We start from the raw sequence: 26,303 nt of genomic DNA on the forward strand, positions 1-26,303 counted from the left end.
TCCGTTTATGCTACTGTCATATCCTGACTGCCACGTGATTCCAGTTTCACCAAAGCAAGCCGGACGCTTCTGGAATATGACCAGCGGTGACAAACCAAAGAACCAGTCCCAGATTCGGAATAACAATTCATAGCAACCAGGAGACGTGAGCAGGAAGAAATAAAGAGACGGGACAAAGAGCCCCAACGCACAGCAGTCACACTTCTTCAGACAGTGCCCGCTCCTTAAGAGGACAGCGCTCTCCCGCCTGCTACCCAGCGCAAGGGCGTAGAGCGAGGGGGTGGGGAGGGCCGCTCCTAGACACCTACCTTGCAGAAGGGCTCCATTTCTCTTGAAGAAGGTACTGCCCGGCCAGATGGGTGGACCTGATGTGCTGAAACACAAGAGAAGCCAGTGTGAGCATGGGCTCATTTACACTCGGAACAACCACCTCTCCAAATGTATCACCTAGAAGTCATGCTTTCCCACTGATGCATTATTTACACCCTCACCCTCTGGAAATACATCTTTAATTTTTTTTTAAAAACATTTATTCGTTGCCTTTTTTTTTTTTTTTTTTTTTTTTTTTTTTTTTGAGAGAGAGACAGAGCATGAGCTGAGACTGGACAGGGAGAGAGAGGGAAACACAGAATCCGAAGCAGGCTCCAGGCTCTAAGCTGTCAACACAGAGCCCGACACAGGGCTCGAACCCATGAACTGTGAGATCATGACTTGAACCAAAGTCGGATGCTTAACTGACCGAGCCACCCAGGCGCCCCATGGAAATGCATCCTTAAAAACCGTGAGGTTTGGGTAGCACCCGGGTGGCTCATTCAGTTGAGCATCTGACCTCACCTCAGGTCATGATCTCGCGGGTCACGAGTTCGAGCCCGGCACTGGGCTCGCTGCTGGCTGCCTGTCAGTGCAGAGTCCACTTCAGATCCTCTGCCCCCCTCTCCGGACCCCTCCCCCCACCTTGCACTCTCCCAAAAATGAACAGACATTTAAAAAAAAATAAAATCAAATAAATAAAAAATAAATTAAAAAAAACCCATGAGGTTTCAGTTGAATGGGCTTCGTATTTCACAGGGCAGAACCTGTCTGCGTGGGTATCCCAGTTACCGTCCTGACCCTTCTCCCTCTTGGGCAAATGAAATCACTTGCGGGTAAACGACATGGCAAATTCACACAGTTTAACGTCACAACTTGTAACTTCAGAATGGTTGCTAATTTATTCCTAATTTTATGAATTTACGTGGCAGAGAACTTCGATCTGTGTCTGCCGGGACCAAGTGGGTTTTCTATGACTTCCTAGTGACACCTGCCTGTGAGAAATGCGACCTTGCCTTCCTCCGCCTTTATCCTCACCAAATCCTTAACATTACAGAAAGAGCTGTGATGGCCTCCCTCCCTCCCCCATCGCCTCGTTTCGTATCCTGTTTTCAATTTCTTGGCTTACAGTGTTGCACTCCGTAGCCTATAAAACATTTTGTAGATGTGCTACCGCCCACAGTCTGGTAAGAGGAGAGGCAAGAAAATAAGGAAGATCAGTATATACAAAGACACTTTACTTACTACGTTTATAGATGAGCGTTTTCACGGTTTTAAGACACCCAGCGAGAAACTTTAGAATCAAGCCAGTCTTAGTAAAATATCCTTAGAGTGGGAAGTAGGTTATTCTAAATCAAGGATCGGTTTAGATTAATGTTAGAAAGCACTTAGTCAAAAACGTTACTACATCCAACGCAGGAGGCAGTATAAATTACCTTCACCAAAATAGTCCGCGGCACATGATACTGGTTAATGTGCTGTCGATCACAGCACAAAAGGGAGAAGTTGGTCTGGTAACAGATTTTTAAGTTCAGTGGACATGTGCACACATAGTAAGACATCTGAGGGGCTATGTAACGAACACTTTACCAATCAGCCAGGGTCTCTGGTACTAACAGGATGGCAATCAATACTGTTAACAAGGAGCAACTCCAGTGACACATTCTGTTGACCAAAATTTCATTACCAGAGATGTCACAGCACAGCAGGTATAGGGACGCGTTACGTGATTGGTGAGGAGCGGAGAGGGAGGCAGAAAAGTGCTACGGCACATAAAAACACAGTTAAACATCAAAATAATGTCAAACGTGCTGGAAAACACGCACTTACGAACCCTGATGTAAGGGTTTTGTTTTGTTTGGGGTTGACTATACTCAGAGTAGGAAGCAAGATTAATGCACCGAACCTATGGCTTTTCCGGCAGCCCTCTAAGCTCTGGCTGTTGTGGCCTCTGGATGGCCAGGCTGACACACAGGACACCAGATCTGGCGGGGTCTCGGGGCTACAGGATCATGGCAAGCTGATTTCTCTTTCGTCTGATTCCTGTCCTATTTTGTGGAGGCCTTTAAGGCTCAAAGATGCATGAAAAATAATGTGCATTAAAACGCTCAAGATTATTTTTTAGCGACTCCAGCCAGCTCCTTGGAATTTTACCATCTTATTTTTACAAGAAAGCAGGAAACAGCAAGCTGGCTGTTGCCGATCCTGAATCACCTGACTTCTAAAGATATTTAAAAACTGAGGACTTCATTATAGAGGAGCTGGTGCTTTGAGAGCATTCAGTAATTGAGTATTACCGCAGGAGCCTGAATATCCAGCTTACTTCCACCCAAATCTCCTCTTTATCCTGACCTTGATTTGGCGGAAAACTGACTAGACGCCAGGAATGGAGTAAATGTGGGGAACCGAGGTCGTGTAAATCCAGTGGTTTAAGATAAGGAAAATTCTCTGTATGATAGAAATCTACTCAGCAATTTCTACAGCATCCTTTTAACGTACCTAAGTCACTGATCACTATTCTGGTAGTTTTGCACCACTGCCCACGTAATCAGCACTCCAGACGTGGAGAGAGATTTGGGACTGGCCCACCCACCTGCTCTTACCTGGCTCCCACTGTCAGTGATGAATTCACCTATGGTCTCTTTCTAGCTCAAGTAAAGCTGGTTCCTGTCATGTTAATTGCGAAGCGTTGGAGCTCACTAGCCAGAGAATCTACACGCTTCTTTTGGATGGTCCCTCAGAGAGAGAGAAAGAGAGAGAGAGAGGCAAACCCTAAGAGACTTTTAACTATAGAGAATACCCTGAGGGTTGAAGGAGGGAGGTGGGTTGGAGATGGGCTAGATGGGTGATGTGTCTCAAGGAGGGCACTTGTCGTGACGAGCACTGGGGTTTACACGTAAGTGACGAATCGCTAAATTCTACCCCTGAAACTAATATTACATATAACTATATGTTGACTGGAATTTAAATGAAAACTTGAAACAAACAAACGTACAAACAAAAACAATCTCAAGGCAAAATTCCAGGCTAGAAAAAGCAATCGGGTTCACCGTATGTGAAAGACAGACACGTGGGCTCGTAATTAGCAGGCACAACAACGCGGGGTCCACCAATGTCTCATTTCAATAACGCTCCAGCAAAATTCCATGACCTTCAGCACTACACGACAAACCCACTTGCGACAAAGGAAACTGACCAACAGGTGAAGAGGGCCTTGTCTGCCAGAAAGGCAGCGTGTGACCTGGCATTTGAGCACATTGATCCGGATGGTCATTAAGATCAGAGCTGAGCCAGCAAAAATCCCAAGGGAGGGATGATACCATCTCGAACAGCAGACCCAGCGGCTGCTGAGTCTCAGCCCTCAGGAAGTGCTGTACAATCGAAGCTGCATTACTTTGAACTCCCCAGGGGACACAGTGGGTTAACAGGTTGTACAGCCCTAAGGTGGCTCTTGGCATAATGATGCGATCTGGCACGGGTTTTCCCTCCTCTCGTGAGCCTCCATCGCCGTGAGACCCAGACAACTGTAACTAACCAAGACCCACACACTGGTCTGGACTTCCTGTGAGGGTAATGAAAAGCAAATGAAGAAGAGTACTTTTTTCTAAGAACTCAGCTACCAAATGTGAACTGTTGGTCCGTAAAAGAGAGAACAGGATACCATCACCACCACAATAGGATACTACACCTTGAGGTGAACCTCAAGGACATCATACTAATGAAACGAGCCAGACACACAGGGACAAATACTGTACTAGACTACAGTGGTCAAATTCATAGAGACAGAAAGCTGAACGCAGGCTTCCAGGGGCCGAGGGGAGAAGAAGGGGGGGGGGGGCTGGGTGGCTCAGTCGGGTTGGGCAACCCGCTTCAACTCGGGTCATGATCTCATAGTCTGTGGGTTCGAGCCCCGCGTCGGGCTCTGTGCTGACAGCTCGGAGCCTGGAGCCTGCTTCAGATTCTGTGTCTCCTCTCTCTGCCCATCCCCCACTTGTGCTCCGTCTCTCTCTGTCTCTAAACAAATGAATGAATGAATGAATGTATCTTGGGCGCCTGGGTGGCTCAGTAGGTTGAGCGTCCAACTTCAGCTTAGGTCACAATCTCACGGTTTGTGAGTTCAAGCCCCGCGTCGGGCTCTGTGCTGACAGCTCAGAGCCTGGAGCCTGCTTCAGATTCTGTCTCCCTCTCTCTTCTCCTCCCCGCCTTGTGTTCTATCAAAAATACACGAAATCCAAAAATTTTTTTCAAAAAAAGAATCATTTAATGGGCATAGAATTGCAGTGCTCTAAGCTGAATGAAAAGAATTCTAGAGATTGGTTACACAACGTCAATGTACTTAACGCTACTGTGCACTGAAAAAAAAAACAGTTAGGATGGTAATATTTAATGTTATATACATATTAATACAGTTAAACTTTTTAAACCTAAAATGACGGAGAGAGAGCCAACGAGTGAAGGAAGAACTGCAAGATAGACACCAGAAGAAAGAACTCAAAGTCTAAAGGGTTTTAGGCGGCGAAGGACCAACCTATGTGCTGTGTCTGTGGAGGACAGGTAGCAGCTCGGCTAGAAAGGTCCACAGCACACTAAAAAGCAGAAAACCCAAACTAAGGACAAGGAAACGGATATAGTGAGACCAGCCTGTCCGGATCTAGTATTTACGGAGGCCAGAGCCTGCCCGATACTTGGAGGCAACTCAACAGCCTCCAGTCATATTCTTAGCACCGGAGTCAAAATGTGAAGGCCATCCCTTTGGACGTGTGACGTCTACCACCAGACTCTGTTTACCCAGAAATCAAACACTGGAAGCACTTGCAATAATGGGGAAATCCCCCCCCATCCCCTCCAACCCCATACTTGAAAGTCTAGTGTTTTAACTCTGACTGTAGGCTCATTACCAGGAAACAACAGAAAAACAAATGTGACCTGTAACACATACGACCACAAACTCCTTGGGTGAAAGACGCCAGTCACTGAAGTTCGGGATGAAGAAACCAGAGCAGGCTGGAGAGAAACACACGTAAGAAGGGATCAAGTTTATTCATAAAGTATCGCTCACAATTTGAGAGGCACCACTAAAGCGCATAGACGAACGTTCAGAATTCTCGGGGACACTCTTGATACTTTTGTAACCTTCCAGATAAAACAGGGCATGAGGGCGTTCAAAGGGATCTCAGTGGCTGCCTGGTTCCGTCCACGGTGTGGTGGGGACAGCACAAGATCTGGACTCAGGAGTCTGTGCAAAACAGAGCCTGAACGCCTTTCAACTTGGCCAAGTCTCAACTCCGTGCCCGCGACCTGGAGGCAATGACAGCACGTAGTGTCGGGGAATGAAACGCAACAACGGATGCTCAGTACGCCGCAAGAATCCCGGCGGTGATCCTGACGACCCACGATTAGGATCGGAGAACTGAAGTGACGTGCTCGGTGCCACCACTTCCCCTCCGTCTCGCGCACTTTCCCAGTTTGGCTCTTCATTCCTGGAACAGATGAGGCAGCCACACCTTCATCTTCCTCTTTCCTTTCTGGATGCTTAGCTCATTGCAAATGTTCCTCAGCCCCAAGTAGCCACCAACAGTTTCTAAAACTCAATAGGTTGTGAGAAGCAGCTTCGGAGATGCCACCTACTCTAAATAAAGCAAGCTGAAATAAAAAGAGAGAACTCCGCACCGAAACCTGCGCAGACCCAAACTGGCAAGTGCGGCCGCCACAGTGACCTTCCCGGGTCAGGCGGACACAGACCAGCACTGGCCAATTTTCGGGAAGGCATTTCTGAAGCACTTAGACAAAAACGATCCGTGACCACAAAAGCTACAACGGAGAGCACGGCAAGATCACCCTGAGGGCAAAATATGGACCATGGGAAGAAACGCAGTCGCTTTGTTACCTTAGCCAAGTGTGAAAACTAGAGACGCATCCTGCCTCCAACTGGATCGTGTCGCAAAGAGTTCTTGGGTGCCCATCACAGCCAAGGCCCTGGATGTGCTGGGGGTTGAAACAGCCATGAGAATCGGACAGAGGGGCCTGGAGTAAGAGCGATGGTCAATGTTTCAAAACGGTCCACCCAGCACACTGTGAAGTTGAAGGCTTCCCTCCTTGGACACGTCTGAGAACCTCCCCAGGGAGGGAGAACCGCTGTGGACCTCCCCAGGGTTTCTTCACTTTGCTCTGACACCTGGGGCGGGAGAGCTCTTTGTCATGGGGGCTTGTCCTGTGCATTTTGGGATCTTCGGCAGCCTTCCCGGTCTCGACCCAGTAGATACCAGTAGCAACCCTTCCCCTGTTGTAACAACTATGGTTATCTCCGGATACTGCCACCACTGGGATATCAAACTGCCTCCAGGTGAGGACCACTGGCTTGGTGGTCAGCAACCCAGCTAGGCTGGCCCCAATCTCCTCCCACTTGCCAAATCCCAGACCTCCCTCTCCACACCTCCATCAGGCAATGTCACCTCCTCTTTTCTAAAACCAAAGCCATTTTGCATAAGCTCACTCAGGCTCCGTTATTTCTACCTGTGTCTGTACCTTCTCCCTTGCAAAGTGGCATCCTACTGGCCTCTTTTCCTCTGGAACCTGTCCTCCCTCTACTACCCCTTGGACCCTTTGTCTCCACTCGCCTCCCCCTTCTGAGGGCTAGTAACTTCTTATCGCACCCATCATCAAACTTCAACTAGTATCCAGACTCTCTCCTCAGCTCTCATAGCTCTGCCATGCGCTAACAAAGCCCCCAAGCTGGCATGCGTGCCCAGCCTTGACCCCAGCACATCGCTGTCTCCAAGGACTGGCCACACTCCTCTCACATCGAGCAAAGGGGCCCTTGATGGCATGACAGCCTCCCTCCTCTCCTCCACGCGCTCACAAGAGAAGCTTGCCTTTATTCTCCTGATTACATAAACTCTATGACTTTTGACATTACCTATTTAATTACTTAGACATTATCCCTTTAAAATCCTTTCCAATTTTTAACCTCAAACACCCTTCTGGCCTGGTTCTCCTCATCCCACTCTCCTTACTCTATGTCCCGTGAGCTCTGTCCAGCCTGGACCCCATAATTATGGGCATTCCAAGAATGTTAGCCCTCTCTCTTTTCTCCTCCCATTTCTTTCCTAGAAGAGTTCATGGACCCATGGAAAATCTAGCTTTTCCAATTCTGCATCTCCAGCTGACCTTCTCTCCAGACTGTGGAACGTTATCTCTGGCTGTGCCCTGACATGACCCTTGGCTGTCACCCCACCGATCGCATAAAGAAAAGGGTTGGGCTTTCCGCCTCTGCCTCCTTGGTCGTCCCCATGGGCACTTCCACACTGCCCTGGGTTTCTCATGTTTCTGTGAGTCCTCTAGGGCCGCCATAACAAAATACCACAGATGAGTGGCTTAAACAACAGAAATTTCTTGTCTCACAATTCTGGAGGCTCGGAGTCCACGGTCAATGTTGGTTCCTTCTAACAGCTATAAGCGAGAATCTGTTCCATGCCTCTCCCTGAGTTTCCGCGGGTTGACGGCAGTCTTTGGCATTCCTTGGCTTATATATGCACCGCCCTATCTCTCCTTTCGTGTTTACGTGGCATTCTCCGAGTGTGTGCTCATCCGTGTCCAAATTTCTCCCTTTTCATATTGGCTTAGGGGTCCATCTACTTCAGTATGACCTCATCTTCACTAGTTACTTCTGCAATGGCCTTATTTCCAAATAAGGTCATATTCTAATGTGTTACTGTTAGGACATCAACATAGAACGGGAGGGGGTGGTAGACGACTCAACCCACAACAGTGTCCATGGCTATGGCTGGCTCTCTTTCCCCATGGTACACTCACTTCCTGCAACACTGAGACGCCTGCTGGGTGTCTGAGCTGACACCTATCCAATGTTTACAACGTAACTCGGCATTCCTCACAAAAACGAAAAAAAATTTTTCATCCTTTGGTGATCACCCGTAACATGCTCAAGTTCAAAATTCTGGAGTGTCCAACACCTTCCTCTCCCATACTGTCACCCACTGCTGCCAACCCTTTCCTTCCAAGGTCTCTTGTGTTTCTGCTCTACTGGGTCAAACCACAGGCAGGTGTTCTCACTGGTGCCCCAACAATACCCCCCCCCCCAGTCCCAGGCCGCCCTGTCTAACACCTTAGCAGCCTTCTCCAAGCACAGCGTCTTCATGTGCTCTGCCCTTGCCCTGCCGACTGCCCCTCAGGAGGCCCTCGGGAGGTGTCCGACGGTGGGGGTGGGGGAATGGGTGCCTAGTGAGGTCCTGCTCCAATGTCAACAAAGCATATGATTTTTCATGTGTCTTATACACTGACTTTCCACACAATTTCTCACTTGAAGAGTTTGGTGATTACAAAAGTGTGTGAAAACCAGTCGCGTGCAGGGCAGAATCAAGGCCCATAGGTTCTCTGCCCGTCGGAAGCCTTGATCTTCCCCAGCGTGTTCCCCCTGATCCCCAGTATGCCACCTGAGCAGGTTTCCAGAAGACACGTGGACCCCATATACTTCCAAGGCCCATTCAAGCCAATTCTGTTTCCCCCTGCCTGAAATGTCCTCTTCCTGTGTTCTCCTCTCTTGTTCAGGTCCAAATCTGTCCTTTATGGCTCAACTCAAATCACAGATCCCAGGGAGAATGTTCCTGGTCACTGCCACCCTGGGACCTCTCCCCTACTCTGAACTGGTCTAGTAATTACTGCCCGTACAGCCAACTGGGAATTGATCATATTCTGCCGTTATTTTCTGATCTGACGTCTTTTTACACCTTTAATTCACTTTCCATAGGTCTGTGTCTTGACTTCCAAAGAGCAGAAACCCCATGTGGGCAGAGACTGAAGGTGACTTCCCTCCTCGAATGTGGCCAAGTTTGATGTATACAGAACATGGGTGTCATTATTCTACTTGGTGAATTTTACAAGACAACAGAAATGCTACTGTAGGTCATAAAAGAGAATTACTTCAAACACTAAGGATTTTTTAAAAATCTCTCATGGACACAATTAAATCTCTTACAAAGGAACTAGCCTGTATAGTAACATTTCTTCCTCCACTATCATCAGCTCAGATAAAAACTTAAAAATCTTTAAAAATGGAAACAAAATTAAAAATCTCATCACTGACGGTAAGTAATAGGTTAGGTAATTTAGATCACTCTTTTCTGTGATTTCTTGATTACTTAGGAATATATAAATAACTAGATAAGTACATGTATATTTCTGATAATATGGAATGCATGTTTGAGGATACTGGAGAAATACTGCTTGAAACCCCAGCTACAATTTCAGATGCATACAGCTCATGATACATTTCATGAACAGATGCAAAGGTGTTTATCATTATCTCCGCGCTACACAGTTTCTAATTTTACATATGAAAACCAAGGCATCATTCAGCATAAAGTACATTATTTGCATGATATATTTGCATTTGTAAAACACCCACATTTACTTTTACTGCTTAATGGGCCTGGTTAAAATGGGCCACTCTATATAAATGGAGCACACTGGTTCCCAACTCAATGGTGCTGATAAGAAAACAACTCCTTTTAGATGCAAATGAACCTACTAATCACAATTAACATGGTGGAGTTGAGGAAGGCTGAGCAGCTGTTCCAAGAGCTACAAGTCTAGGGCCAGTTTGGTTCTAGCTCAATCTTTGGAGCAGCTTGGGACTTCCCAGGAGACATCTGCCAGGGCGGCCAATGGGATACACTTTGCTTTCTAAAAGTGGAGGGATGGGAGATAGCCAATAGCTCCCCAGTCTGGGTCACCTGTGCAGGTGTGGCCCACCCAGCCTATCGTAGCATTAACTCAAACTTGCCCATCGGGCCAGATTTTAACTAATCTGGTTCAAAGGACATAAACTGAGCAGAAGGAAGACTACATTTGCAAAACTCGCAGAGGAAAGGCAAGACGCACACACACACAGGAAGAGGTAAATAACTGAAATATTCCCTTAAAACGGTGCAGTCACTGTGGAAAACAGTATGGAGGTTCCTCAAAAAATTACCATAGGATCCAGTAGTTCCTCTTCTGGACGTACACAAAATAAGAACTGAAAGCAAGAACTCAAAAGAGATCATTGTGCACCCTTGTTTATAGCGGCACTATTCACAATAGGCAAAAAATGGAAGCCACCCAAACGTCTACAAACGGAGGAAGGGACAAAGATCATGGTATATACACACGGTGGGACCCAGCCTTAGAAGAAGGGCATTTTGACACATGCGTGACACAGGTGAACGGTGAGGACATTGACCTAAGCGAAATACACCAGTCGCAATATGACAAAGCCTGTAGGATCCCACTCAGATGAGGTACCTAGAGTAGTCAAAATCCTAAAGGACAGAAAGGAGAATGGTGGTTGCCAGGGTGAGACTGGGGAGCTGCTGTTTAAATGGGTACAGAGTTTCGGCTCGGGAAGATGAAAAAGTTCTGGAGATCAGTGGCGGTGATGGTTGTACAACAAATGAATGTACTGAACTGCACTGAACCAAGTGGTTAAGGGGCAGGGCACCTGGGTGGCTCAGTCGGTTAAGCGTCTGACTCTTGGTTTCTTCTCAGGTCATGATTCCAGGGTCGTGGAATCAAGCCCTACATTAGGCTCTGCTCTGAGCGTGGAGCCTGCTTGGGATTCTCTCTCTCCCTCTTGCTCTGCCCACTCCCCCAAATGGTTGAGATGATAAACTTGTATTATATGCGTTTTGCTACAATGTTAAGATAAATAATAGATAGATAGATAGATAGATAGATAGATAATAAAATAAGCAGACACTGTCTAGTGACTGGTAGATACTATGGGCAGGTGGTGCTGCTCTGCTCTACTGTTCTCAAAATGGGGTTGGGGTTGCCCACCCTTTCTCATGTGTCCGTTCATTGAATAAACATGCTTTTACACCTGCTATGGGGACATGGTAGTCTAGAAACCATCCTGTCCTCCAAGAGACAGGGACATGGATGGGAAAATAGACAAAGGATTCAGGGTTGTACAGAGGATGACGCACAGCCCTGGACACATAGCTGTGAGACCACTGACCTTGGCTCCCTCGATTACTGTGCCATGAATGAAACTAGACGATAGAGCCTCTTGTTGGGCAGGGACCATCAATAATCTTCTCTCTTCCATGAGGACTAACTGGATCTGACCCTTATCTGTCTCTTCCCGGAGGTCTGACAGCACTGTCCGGGACACATGGACTTCAGTACCAACTGTCTCGCTGTTTCCCCAGCGGCCTTCCCCGGGGACATTGCAGACCCTCCAAAGGTCTCATCCCCCGAGCCGGACACTCAACATACAGCCTGGTCCTCAGTGCTCCATAAACGCTGATGACCATCACAGCCCCAGGAATAGTCACTTAGTATACTGTTGGGTGCGTTCCGGGGGGTGGAGGGTGGGGTTGAAATCTGGAGGATTCCCCAAGGACTTTCCCAGTCTTGGTACTGCTGCCCCATGAATATAGACACCAGCCCCCCTCAAGGAGCAGCCTGTCTGCTGATGGCAGTTCTCTAAGATGGAATGGCAAAGGGGGCTCAGGGACAGCTCCCAGCCTTGCCCTCTGGACGTGCAGGGCTGGAGGGGCTCCGTGACTGACGACATCCAGCTCTTCTCTCCTCTCTCCCCTGCAGTGGTCCTGTGGAGGTCTTGACCGGGTACCAGGAACCCGGTTGAACATGTGGAACCAACTGGAGACTTGAGACAGAATCAGTGTAGCTGGAGACAAGTGACAGCAGGGAAACCTTTACATAAGAATTGACTCCTTTAAGAGGAAATGCCTCTTAAGTGAAAACATCGTGTCGCCGTGAACTCAGCGGCAAGCGTCCTACACATCCCTGGGTCATCTCCCGTAACCCAGAGGCAGGAAGGGCGGCTCATGTCCGAATCTTCTGTCCCAGGACGGCATGACATCGTTTTGAGGCCATGACATACAACCACACATCGCCCAGTGCAGATAAGGCTAGTAACGTTACCTCCCATTAGTCTGTCAAACGGACACAACTTTCAGAGAAAAACCTCCCTAATAGAGACTAAAGTCATTATGATCTATTCATCATCATTCAGGCTTGTAGAGATCACGAGATGTGGATCCAAGGTTGAATCCAAGTTTTTGATACAGTCTGATTCCTGGTACTTTCTGCAATGCTGAACACCGGTCACAGATGGGAAATTGACCTATTTTGGGGAAAACTGTGATTTACCTTGATTATTCATTTCCTGCCCACGAGAGCCAGTCCCATCCCACGCCCTACCGCAAAGACGACAGACACAAATGCTGATTTAGGAGAGCTCGTGACACCGAGCTGGATACCTCTGCCTGAATGTTACACCAAGGGTATCAACATCCGGGCACTCAAACAGACGCTGAAGGTGCACGTAACAGCACAGAAGTTCATTACTTAGGAAACGTTTTCCCTACAGTATATTGGATCTATTTGTGGTTGACTGTGAAGTGACACAACGCCAATCTCCATTTCCAAATAGTAACCTCTTTTGTCCGCCAAGGCAACAATGTTATGATGGGCATCAGCTCCTGAAATACGTCTTTGCCCTGATGTTTGCAACTGAGCGTAAAGATCCGACCGCCCCCTCAAAGATGTTCCCTCCACTCCTTCCTCACGTGGGCTTCCTGGTCACCTTCCCTAGCACCTGTACCAAAGTCACTGCTTGCTTGTGACTCTCTCCTGTTCTCAAATGTGGTGTCGTCGCGTGTACCCTGAGCCCTGCTCAGGCAAACCACGTAAACGGCTGGACATCCAACTCCACCGGTCCTCGTTCCACGTCATTGGGCCAGGGCCTATGCAACTGACTCGTATAACTGACCTGAAACCGAAAGCGCGTTTGATTCTTCTAGAAAACTTACAGAAACACTCATTCCATGTCTTAGAGGAAAATGAAGCAAATAATGTTGCAAAGCTTCCTTTGCAGTACATTAAATTCAGAGAAAACCTGAGTTTCAAAAAAGCAATGTTACATCTTGGCCCTAAGTTATAGATACCGGAGATTGTATAGATATGGGAGGCTGCACTCGGCAAAATCTGGTAGTACGTGGGGACTTTTCAGAGCATTCCTTCCCTGCACAAACATTACGAGTCGCTTTGTGCGAGGTTTCTTTTGTTTGTTTTGCTTTGTTTTGCTCTGCACTTCCCTCTTCTTTGGATTTCCATGGCAGAGAAAAGTTACCATGCAATTGAAGCTTTAAACATATTCAGGAAAACCTTAGCTTCCTGAAACCTCGGGGAGAACTCGACTCCCACGCACACGTGGTGCTTCCTGGTGCCTGGGCATTACACTCACCTTCGAGTGTCCACTGCCCGCACTTCAGGCCTGGGGCGCACACCCTCCTCGTTGGGCCTAGCTGGCCCGAGAGCTCCGGAAGGACACGGGCCATCCACCCAACTTGCCGGGAGAGCTCAGCACTCAATCGGGCTTGGAAAGGTCTTCCCAGTGTGCTATTTCTGTACCTTTTACCTGCCCCTCTTCAAAGGCAAGGCCCAACAGAGTGACATGGCATCCAGGGTGGGCCTGAGGTCCCAGCCCTGCCCTCTCCCGGGTGACAGTTTCTGCTCAGGGCATGCTTAACCATGTGAACTGCGGCCGCTTCGCTTCGTGTATCTGCAAATGCACAAGCTTTCACTGGCGGTGGCACCCCTCGAACATCTGTACGATCTAGTCAGTCCTGTTTTCAAAACCACTCCCTGGCTCCCTGTGGCCTGGTGTTACTTCCAAGTTCTTTAGCTCTAAGTGACTGGCTCAACTTGCTCTGGCTTCATCCCCTGCCATCCCTTGTCTTTTCTTTTTCTTTTGCCTGTGTCTTTTGCTCCAGACACACCAGAATGCTTCTCGCTCTGCCTCTGCTCACTCAGTGGTCCCTGCTTGAGACATCCCTCCATTATCATCTTTGCAAACTCTTCGGTGTTTCTGAAAATTCTGCTCCTCGTTTCCTTTTCACCTTTCCCTATGCCCAGAACTGATCCAGCCACTCCCATGCTGTTCCCTTGATGTGTATCACACTGTCATCTATTGGTTTATATGGCTATAGACTGTGAAGTCTCTGGAGGAGACCGATTGTTCTATTAGTCTGAGATTCTTGGTGGCTGGCACAGAGGAGGCATTCAGTAAGTGTCTGCTGAAAAGGCCAGCCTTATAAAGTACACAGAACTGGGATCATGGTCCTCATTTTGCAGCTAGGGAAAACTTCATTCTGAAAGGTGAAGTCGCCAGGGTCCTGCCACTAAAAAGTGACTCATGCTCTTTTCACTAGAGTAGGATGTTTATATAACCCACCTCTCATTTCCTGTTGTCTCCTGAGTTTTGTGATCTACAGGAAATAAAAGCTTACTGAATGTTTCCCAGCATCTATACATCGCCTTTCGGAACGGACACCTAGGACAGTCCTATAATTCACCATTATCGGTGCATCTAGTTTAACTTGGAGCCCAGGCAGCCAAGCGCTAAATTAACATTACTCTTCTCTGCAGAGGTGATGGGGCTCTGAACAGGCACAAGATGCCTGCATAACTTTGAAGAAGAGAATTACACACCCCTTTGTCTCCTATACAAATGGACTCAAGAGCTGCAGCAGTGCATAAACGGTCCTTTCCACTGTTTATAGTTGAAAGCAGCCGGTTTCAGCTTCTTGCTGGTGATCACTCCACTAAAAATAGCTTTGATGTTGTCACATGCAAACTTGAGCAGAACCTGAAAGCCGTTCCTCTTTTAGTTCCGAGCCAGTTCCACTTTAAAAGAGAGGCAGCTGTTAACATACTCCAACGTGTTTACGTGATGCCGAAGGAGTTCAGCTCATAGTAAAACCAAACCAAACAAAACAAAACCAAAAAAACACACAAAAAACCCACCCATTGAAAAGGGACAGAAATGGGTTTGCAGCCTCTGGTAATGATACTTCTTTCTGCTGAGCTGGAGCCTGGAAGGAACAATGAGGTTGGCAGGGAAAATCCAAGTCCTGGTTTAAGGGAAACACTGTAGGGACAACTAAGGTGGAGACAGGATACAGATACTTGCTACAGTGAGGGATTTCTGACTCTGCTTGGGACAGGGGCTGGGGCAGGAGAGGCGGTGAAGAATATGGCAGCAGAGAGAAGAGAACTTATAAATGTGGGTACTTTTTTTTTTTTTTTTAATCTTGTTGCACACCTCTAAGCTGTTCTTAGAATTCCAGAAAATAAAGAAGGAACTACATCCGACATCTTGGCCGTTCCTTTGATGCTTTATATTGGTCACTGGGCAACTGGGCCTTTCTGGATACCAGACCCAAACTGAGGCGACGGCAGAGTAGGCTTGGAGACCAGAGGGAACATGAACTTTTATCCCAGCTCCTCCCCTTGTGGCCCATCGGACCTGCTGTGACTCCCCCACCTGCCACACTGGGTATGAGCATAAAGTGAGAAAACGTATGCCAAAGTGCCTGACGGCGGCGTGTGGCCCCTACGAGACAATCAGCAGCGTCCTTTAGTAGAATTCCAGAAAATAAAGAAGGAACTACATCCGACATCTTGGCCGTTCCTTTGATGCTTTATATTGGTCACTGGGCAACTGGGCCTTTCTGGATACCAGACCCAAACTGAGGCGACGGCAGAGTAGGCTTGGAGACCAGAGGGAACATGAACTTTTATCCCAGCTCCTCCCCTTGTGGCCCATCGGACCTGCTGTGACTCCCCCACCTGCCACACTGGGTATGAGCATAAAGTGAGAAAACGTATGCCAAAGTGCCTGACGGCGGCGTGTGGCCCCTACGAGACAATCAGCAGCGTCCTTTAGAAACACGTAACCAGAAAAGGGTGTGCAGACAAGGGTCTGGGGTCTAGTCTGGGATATAGCACAACTTCATTTTTTTTTTTAAAAGAAGCACCAATGATACCGTGGGTTTTTTCTTCCTTCTTAATTCTGCATGCCCAAAGGATGATTCATGCCAGGTCTGCTTATAAAGTGAGAATTATGAGGTTTTGCCCTAGAAAACTTGCATCAAGTGTGGCTGAGCGGAGGTGGAGGGGGGACAAGGGTCCTGGCTGCCACTGGACTTAACCACGTGTGCCGGGTGTTCACTGCGGGCAACGGAGACCGCGGTCAGCGACAGGGAACTGGGGGCACCAGCTCCTGAACCAGAGACCTCACATGGGATGTTTATGCTACAAGTCTGCTGATAGTTCACAAGCCGTAATTTAACAAAAACCCTCAGATTCTTTTCAGGAGACCTTAAGAAAATAATACCTCTATTACATCACTGCCCCCTTCTCTGAGTTTTCATGCCACGAGAAGCCTCGATGTGGCTCAAGCACAAGAATGAACGGGTTCTCTAAACACACTGTAAATTTCAGCAGCACATCGAGGTGATATTAGCACAGGAATTTACTGCCTAAGTTATATATATTTGAACAACAGAACAGACTTTATATACTGCTGTATCTTTAACGCTCATTTTTTTGTTAACAAGACAAAAGAATTTACTGTTACTGCCAACAGCTTGCTGGCAGCTAATACCGCGATTAGCCGTTGCCTGGCAACAGTCAAGCATGCTTCCTCCCAAATCAGGAAGAGCCACTGCTAAATCGAGACTAATTACAAAACGGGACAAATATTTAAAAGCTTTATATTTATTAAGGATTTGGGGAGGGTATCCTAATAACAATGATGCCTATTAAACAGATTTAACCAAATACAATGCGTATCTGTGTTTGTCTTACTGTCCACTCTCCGCAGATCATTTTCGGAAAACTGGATGTTTTTGCAACTTTTCTAATTTCCCTAAATATTGTACTAACGCAAAACCATATGCTTACATTTTGTAGAAGTATGTCTTTTGCCTACTTCTCTAAGAATAAGGATGAAAAGAAACACCACAGACACCTAAGTCTTTTAAAATAGATATACTTGCAAAGAAATCAGGAGAATACCACCACCATTTTCACTACTCTTAGCTATCTGCTTGAAAAACCCAATGGCCTGAATCTCAAAGTTTCTACCTTTGTCTGCATTCTCAATTCCTTCTATTCCAAGAGTCACTCAGAATTCCCTGGGTGGGGAATGAGTCTAGAGTTTTTTCAGAGTCCACAAAGCTGGCCTCCCCCCCGCCCCATCAGGGCCATGTTTCTGGTGGTAAAGTCTTGAGCAATCAAAGTTCTCAAGTCTAGAGACGGTGCTTCATTACCTGGAGGGGAAGCTGGAGGAGGAGAAGAGCTACACACACAGAAAGAGTCTGGGCCCCTATCACATGCACCTATCTTTTGGGGAGTAAAGGAATATTTTCCTCAAAAGACAAGACACCAGCTACAAAGATAGAGTAGAAACCAAACAGAGTCTGATCAAATTGTACTGCCCTACAGCTAAAAATGGCGTTTACATTAAGTGGTTGCAATTCAAAACAATAAAAGTAAATAAAAAGGGGGCGCCTGAGTGGCTCAGTCAGCTAAATATCCAACTCTTGATAACAGTTCAGGCAGTCATCTCACAGTCGTGGGACTGAGCCCCATGTGGGGCTCTACGCTGAGCATGAAGCCTGCCTGGGATTCTCTCTCTCTGCTCCTACCCCGTGTGTGCGCACACGCATGCTGTCTCTCTTTCTCAAATAAATAAACTCAACTCAACTCAACTAAAATAAAGAATACAGGGGCGCCTGGGTGGCGCAGTCGGTTAAGCGTCCGACTTCAGCCAGGTCACGATCTCGCGGTCCGTGAGTTCAAGCCCCGCGTCAGGCTCGTCAGGCTCTGGGCTGATGGCCCAGAGCCTGGAGCCTGTTTCCGATTCTGTGTCTCCCTCTCTCTCTGCCCCTCCCCCGTTCATGCTCTGTCTCTCTCTGTCCCAAAAATAAATAAATGTCGAAAAAAAAATTAAAAAAAAAAAAAGAATATATTATGACATGCGAAAATTACATGAAATCCAAATTCTGGGGTCCATAAATAAAACTTTATTGAGACACAACCCACCCCTTCATTTATATATATGTTGATTTTGTGCTAAATATTTAGTATTTGGTCCTTTCCGACAAAAGTTTGCAGACCTCTAAAGAGGAATAAGGAACAGTGGTGTTTCAGTTCTTGAAAAAGAAAAATTGATTTTGGATTAACTTTAAACATGATCAAAACAATGCAAATGAGCCATTTCCCACTGAAAGGCCTGGGGTCTGGGCTGCTTAGTGAATCCACCACATCAAAATTTCCAGAAAACAGTCTCTATAGAATGCTAATTAAATCAGTATTAAATTTAATAATCATTATTTGGAATCTTCAAAATGTTTTTCTTAGATTGTTTCTCCTCTATCTTGGTATTAGTAGGACAGTCAGAGCCACTCATCAGATGGTCCATGTAAATCTACACCATTTTCCAAACTCAAGTAATTTTGTTATTAAGAACAAACATGGGCACTGTTTTTAGGTCTGAGAGGAATACGGAATCAATTACGTTTTGTGTGTAAGTACGCCCACCCACCAGATAATGCTGTATGTCCACAAACTTTCCTAGGGAAGCACTGATCCAGATTAAAATCTGGACGTGCTCTTGCTGAAGTCTGAAGCGGCCAAAGGTCTCTGCTTTTGCTATCCTCCCCCAGGGGCTCTCCGCTTACCAAGCCTCAATATTTCCTTCAAGCTCACTGGCAGGTTGTACTCCTGCTTATACTTTAGAGACACATGTTTTGCATCATGTTATAGTCTAGGGTTTGTGCATGACCATGGCCCTCATCAGCTAACCATCCTTCCCAATTCCACTGTCAACGAAAGCTGAGAAAAAGTGTAATTTTTCAAGCCTTCCAGAATCACTGACAACAAATTCTAAAGGAATCGCATTAATCAAACCTGAGGATGTGCCAGAGAGAAGTAACTTCGGGACACTCTGCACCTGACATCAGAAAAAGAAAGGGCCTGAAGACCTTTAAGTTTTGTCAGTACTAGGATGGTGGCAATTCTAGAAGAAGGGCAGGAGGGTCATTCATATCAAACTTAGAACACTGTATTTACCCGTACGGGGTAGACATTAGCTCTCCTAAAATGACCTTGAATCTTCTGGAATTACCTCCAGGATGTTCTACACCATTGCCTGAAGCGTAACTCAGCTGCTCGGGCCATCATAGGCCCGGCTTCCCTGAAAAGAATCCTGGTATCTTCAGGCTGAAGTGGGAACACGCTTTTTGGTGACTGAGGATACCTGGTGAGCTCAATACCTGGTGAGCGCACACTAGGAAAATGCACCCCCGGCCAAGCACACGAGGCACACGGCCATGTGTGAGAGCACACGAGCCCACAGCAATGGCCGCAGCTGACAGGGCCAGGGAAGAACCCTGAACCAGGGCTGACCACAATGAACACCTGCTTTGGGTCACCTTTCACCTCCTTGGCCTGGCTGGAAAGCAGGAGCTGAGCCACTCGGTGTCCTCAGGGCTGGACTTACACAAATAAACTCAGGAAAGAGGTCCAGAAGCAGAAGCCACCAGGAGACCAGGAGGCAGCTGGGGCCAGAGGGGACTTCATGGGCTAGATAAAGTGTAAAGGGGCCGGAGGGAGAGCAGAGCAGCCTGGCTTGCAGAGAGACAGGTGGGGGCTCTGAAGAGTGGGTGACTGAAGTCCAAGAGAGCTCAGGGTAGCACAGGGTATTCCCTGTTCAGGTGGTAGTTCCCTTGAGGCCTATGCATTGTGGGCCCTTCATGTGTATGGGATTCCCCTGATGGCTACAAAAATCCCGTTTTCTTCTTGTGGTAGTTTAAATACTATTTATATTTATGATTTATGAGCCTGTTGATTACACTGACGTTTCCATGCTGAACCAGCCTTGAATACCTGGGATAAATTCTACTTGGTCATAGTACGGGAGTATTTTTTACACGTTGTTAGATTCAATTTGCTAATATTTTGTTGGGGACTTTTGCAACTATGTTCATGAGTGATACTGGTCTGTAGTTTCTTGTAATGTCTTTGTCTGGTTTTGGTATTAGAGCAAAGCCGGCCCCAAAATAAATTGGGAAATACTCCCTCTGCTTCTGAAAGAGATTGTAGAGAACTGGTATAATTTCTTCCTTTACATGTTTGGTAGAATTCACCAGTGAGTCCATCTGGGCCTGGTGCTTGCTGTTTTGGAAGGTTATTATTTACTGACTCAATTTCTTTCTGATATAGGCCTGTTCAGATTGTCTATTTCTTCGTGTGTGAGTTTTGGCAAATTGTATCTTTCAAGGAATTGATGCATTTCATCTAAGTCATCAAATTTGTGGGCATAAAACTGTTCACAGTATTCCTTTAGTATCCTTCTAATGTCCCTGGGATCTGCAGTGATGTCCTCTCTTCCATTTCTAATATTAGTAATTTGTGTCTTCTCCCTTTTTATCTTAATTAGCCTGGCTAAAGGCTTATTGATTCCATTGAACTTTTCAAGGAACTAGCTTTTGGTTTCATTGATTTTCTCTGCTGATATCCTGTTTTCAATTTCACTGATTTTTGCTCGAATTATTATTACTTCTTTTCTTTTGCTTACTTTGAATTTAATTTGTCCTTCTTTTTCAAGCTTCCTAGGATGGGAACTTATAGACTTTAGATCTTTCTCCTTTTCTCATTCAGTATGCATTCAGTACTATGAATTTCCCTCGAAGCATTCCTTTTGCTGAATCCTACAAATTTTGATAAGGTGTACTTTCAATTTTCACTCAGTTCAAAATATTTTTAAAATTTCTCCCAAGGTTTCTTCTTTGATCCATGTGCTATTTGTAAGTGTGTTGTTTAATCTCCATGTATGTTGGCATTTTCCAATTATCTTTCTGTTAACTGATTTCTAACTTATCTTCTTGGAGAATTGGCCTTTTTATCATTATGTAACTTCCCTCTTTATTCCTGATAACTTTCCTTGCTCTGGAGTCTGCTCTGTCTGAAATTAACACAGCTACTAACGCTTTCTTTTGGTTAGTTTCTGCATGGTACATTTTCCTCCATCCATTCACTTTTAATCTGTATGAGTCTTTATATTTAAAGCGGGTTTCTTGCAGACAGCATGCAGCTGGGTCTTGTTTCTTGATCCACTCTGTCAACCTCTGCCTTTTAATTGGTTCCTTTAGACTACCGCCATTCGAAGTGATTACTGATAAAGTTGGATTAGGATCTACTATATTTGTTATTGTTTTCTATTCATTGCCTTTGTTCTTTGTTCCTATTTTTGTCTTCCATTCTTTTTCTGCATTTTGAGGCTTTAACTGAGCATTTCATAGGACTCCATTTTCTCTCTTCTCTTAGCACATAAATTATACTTCTTTTTCTACTTTTTTAAAACGGTTGTCCTTGCTTTTTATACTCAATACCCCAAACTAAAATACAAGGTCTGAGGCCCTCTCTCCAGCCATCATTTCTTATAGGCCCTTGAACCTCCCTGGGCCTTCTCCTTAAGCTGAAGGCGGGACTTGTAATTTACTACAGCCGCTTTGGACTATCATTCTGGTACACTATTTCTATACTTTCAGACAGCATCTAGTGCTACCATTTCATTTCATAAACTGGAAAATAGAGATCAGGAGAGGTTCTGTGACTCACCCACAGCCACACACCGATCAGGGGCACAGAGAGACCTGGAAGCCAGCCACCGCTGTTTCCACTACACGGATCGCTTCTGGTATTAGACTTTAAAGTTTATTTTTAAAGGGAGGAATGGATTTCAAGAGGAGTCTATGTTTTAAGCAAAGAAAAAGAAATGAAAGTAAAACCTTCATTATCTGGGCATAGCTAACCATTTAAGTCACAGCAAAACCCAAACGAGAGACGGGAGGAGATGCACTTCGCCAAGGGGGACGTCTCTGACTTTCCATCACCTGAGTGTGCGTTTCACCCCTTTGCAGCCATTTGATGTCTGGTCTCTGAAGAAGAAGAGTGAGTCCTTCTGTGGTGCTGGGGAGTCATTTTCTGGTTTAATAATGAAATGGCAGGCTTGAGCCTTGCCTCACTCATCAAAGAGATGAGAACCCTGAGGTGCCTGGGTGGTTCAGATGGTTTTAAGCACCCAACTCTTGATCTCCGCTCAGGTCATGATCTCACGGTTCCTGGGTTCGAGCCCCGCATCGGGTTCTGTGCTGTCAGTGCGAGACTGCTTAGGATTCTCTCTCTCCCTCTCTCTCTCTCTGCCCTTCCCCCACTTGCACATGAACGTGTGCACGCACACACACTCACTCTCTCAAAATAAATAAACTTAAAAAAAAGAAAAGAAAAGATGAGAACCCCACTAAGCTCTGCCAAGAATCACTGATGGCCTCGGCATCCCCAGATGGTCCAGAGTCACAGAATCACTTGAACGGGGGCATTCCCTAGTCCTTAAGTCACCAGACCCAAGGCAAGCCCCAGTCTCTAAAAATGGTTCCCCTCTGGGCCTGATATCATGAACTTTACACCATTTAGGTCCATTCTACCAATGGGAATGTATAGGACATATGTTAATGTTCCTGGCCAGCCAATATCCATTCTCTCTTCTACTAACGGCTCCCGAAATTCACTTGGGTACTAGGCGTAAGTCAAAAAGCATACACTGTCCACTGTTATAGCTACTGGTGTTTAGGCCAGTGGCAGTCAGGCCCAAATTTGGGGGTAGGAGATCCAGTCTTTTCCCACTGGCCTTGACCTTCAAAGACTCAGCTGGATTGGGCAGCCACCTTACCTCCAGGAGCTTGCCTGAGAATGGAACCAACACCGAAGAATGCCAAGGGATGGACGCGAAGACAGTGATGACTGAGCCATGGAATAAGTTCTGCCTTAAGTCAGACCCACTCTTGGACTTTCTAGTGAGATACAGCTAACAGATACTCACTCATACCTAAGCCACTCTGAGTCGAAATTTCTCTCAATTGCCAATTCAGTACTAGCTGATACACCGGTAATTCAAAGGAAGACTGAGTTCAAGGTTAACTCTCCCACTACCTTTAAGAAAAGGGCCTGCCATACAAATGGTAGTATTACAGACAGGGCTGGAAAGAGACATGGCGTCTTCACGGGAGAAACGTATCTAGTGGCATAACCATTATTAACGGCTAATAAAAGAGTTCTATCTATGCTCATTTGGGGCTGGAGGGCCTACAAATGTCCTAGACTTGGCGACCTTCAGCTAGCATGGAGCTGACAACAAAATCCTAAAAGTTTCTCTCTTTTAAAATACGCTGCACAATAATTAAAAGAGTATGATCCTAGCAAGAGACTAGACAGAACTCAGTGGACGCCTAAAAATAGAAAGGAGCACTGGCTTGAAACAAGTGCACTATAAATGCAGCGTTTCAAATCCCTGCGGGGCATCTGGAAGATTCCAACACTCTGTGTAAGGGATGAGCAAAAGGCCTTAACCAAAAACTGGGGCTTGAGGAAAAAAAAAAAAAAAAATCTAGCTAACTAATAAACATGGGGAAGGGTGTCCATCTCAGCAATAATAAAAGAAAGGGAAATTAAGGCAAAGCTCTCTACTGATTGGATCAGCAAATATTTAAAAGATTGACAAGACCCAGAGATGGCAGGAGAACAGAGTGTTGGGAGGAATATAAATCGATACAACTTGGGAAAGGGGTGGGGAGACAAAACTGGGGAGGTGTGCATATCGAAAATGTCTATCTCGTGGGGCACCTCGGTGGCTTAGTCGGTTAAGCATCCGACTTCAGTTCAGGTCGTGATCTCGCAGCTCGTGAGTGAGTTCGAGCCCTGCATCGGGCTCTGTGCTGACAGCTCAGAGCCTGGAGCCTGCTTCGGAGTCTGTGTTTCCCTCTCTATCTCTCTCTGCCTTACCCCTGCTCATGATCTTTCTTTCTCTCTCCCTCCCTCCCCCTCCCTCTCTCAAAAATAACCATGAAAAAAGTTAAAATAAAATGTCTATCTCTTTGGTCCAGCAATTCCACTTCTAGGAGTTAATCGTTAGGTCCTACAGTCTATGGAGAAAGAGCTCAGGCTCTGCTGTAGGACAGCCCTGAGTGTGCCTTCCAAGGCTACCCACCCCTCAGTAGCTGTGGGACACTTGGTTACTTACTTTCTCTCAATTTCAGCTCTTTATCTGTAAACTAGAGATAATATGAGCACCCAGACCACAGGACTATTCAATATGCACCGATGTACTTAGCACCATTGGGGGCATATAGAAATGTTAGCACTGGTGCTGATGCCCCACCCACCCACACCGGGAGGGCGACTGTACCCCACACCCAGCAGCTGAGGGCTGCACTAACCGCTCATATACCCAGCACCTCCTCAGACCCTCTCTTGGCTGAGGGCCCGAGAGGCCCGTGAATCACAAGGTAAGAGGCTGACAGTACCCCCTGACTCAAGGGGGACCATCTTGCCAGGGTGATTATGCTCCAATCAAACCTAGACCTAGGACTAGACTTGACGACTTCTCTGCAGGGTCCCTTCCCGACCCTGCCTCCCTTGTTCCTCTTCTCCAGAGAATACTCCCTTAGTAAATCATTCACATCCAAATCCTCAAGCTCCGTTTCTGCAGGATCCAGCCTGAGATGCGACCATTACTATTTTTATTACTAGGCAAGGGGGCAAAGGTGCACATTTCCCATGGTTACTGGGGCACGGTTCTAACATCAGGAAAGGAAGAACAACCGAAACGCGCAACCACAACCAGATAAGTCCATACAAGGGCACACACGCTTTGCACGATAACAGAAGAGGACTGCACATCATTAACTAACTGACAGGAGAAGATGGACGTCGTGCAGCGTCCAGTAAAGACACACATTACAAAGCAGCACGTACGGTATGATCCCATTCATAGTTTGTGAGGGTAAAGGGACACGGGAAAAGATGTTCAATGCCCACGTTCACAGAAGCATGATTCAATTCAAGGGTCCGCTGATGGATGAAGGGATAAACAAAATGTACACGCACCTGCAAAGGAATATCATGCAGAAGGAAATTCTGACACCTGCGACAACATGAATGAACTCTGAAGACGTTATGCTAAGTGAAACGAGCCAGACGCAAAAAAGACAAATGCTATATACTGCTACTTATTCGAGCTCCCTTCGAATAGTGAAGCTCACAGAGACAGAAAATAGAATGGTGCTGCCACGGGCCGGGGACAGGGTGAAATACAAAGTTGTTGAATGGCTACAGAACGGCAGTTTTGCAAGATGAGAGTTCTAGAGACCGGTTCCACAACAATGCGAATATACTGCCACTGAACTCAACCCTTTACAATGGTTAAGATAATAAATTATACGGCGTGTGTCTTTCACCACAATTAAAAACAAAAATCTTTTTAGCATTTTTTTAAGTAATCTCTACACCAAACACGGGGCTCGAATTTACAACCTCGAGATCAAGAGTCGCGTGCTGTACCGACTGAGCCAGCCAGGCGCCCCCCACCCCCAAATTTTTCAATTAATGTTAACAACACGGAAATAAGTTCAATTTTATTGAATTCTTCACACTGTTATTGTTTGGCCATTTTATTACGTATTAGCTTATTACCTGGAAAATACAAGAAAACTATTTTAATTCTGGAAAATTATAAATATACCACAAAACGATACCATACCTCTGCTGCACTAGGCTAGTAATCCCAATCACTTAGGTTTCTGGGTTTCTGGCAGTTAGTGCATATTTATTTTTAATGGCCTATAAATTTAACTTTGGTCACTTGTTTTGTCAGCTTCCTTTCATTTCTTATCTTACTGCCACCAAAAGACCTTAAGAGATATCAACAGTCATTGTTCTGGGACTGATTAAAATGTCCAGCCTCATTCTTTAAAAATTACCACCTAAATGCTTAAAAAACGATCCCCTTCCAGCCTTTCTTGATTCGTTCATTCAATAAATATTTCTTGAGTGCTTAATAGGTGCCTGGCAACCCTGAAACCCTGGGGACACAATCGTGGCCAGGATGAGCTCAGTTCCTGACTCCCAGACCATGACGGAAGAAACATGAAACACACAGGTTGGCATGGAGTGCCGTGTGATCACACCCAAGCTATGCGTACACGTGTGTGCACGCGCTCACACACGCAGGCATGTGGTCACTCGAACCGTCTTTCACACGCAACAACAATGTCGGCCAACCT

At 46.2% G+C, this 26,303-nt stretch overlaps 1 protein-coding gene across 11 annotated transcripts in view; it reads right to left on the reverse strand.

The window, feature by feature from the left end:
• The window catches only part of FOXN3 (forkhead box N3), a 402,841-nt gene that overhangs the window by 118,363 nt on the left and 258,175 nt on the right, over positions 1 to 26,303 (reverse strand). For all 11 annotated transcript variants that reach the window (XM_045451831.1, XM_045451833.1, XM_045451836.1 and 8 more), the window contains one exon: positions 309 to 373. In XM_045451831.1, the coding sequence (XP_045307787.1) occupies positions 309 to 373 (65 nt within the window). The remainder of the gene's footprint in view (positions 1 to 308; positions 374 to 26,303) is intronic.

This window comes from Leopardus geoffroyi, chromosome B3 (assembly GCF_018350155.1).
Source record: "Leopardus geoffroyi isolate Oge1 chromosome B3, O.geoffroyi_Oge1_pat1.0, whole genome shotgun sequence".
Taxonomy (NCBI): Eukaryota; Metazoa; Chordata; class Mammalia; order Carnivora; family Felidae; genus Leopardus; species Leopardus geoffroyi.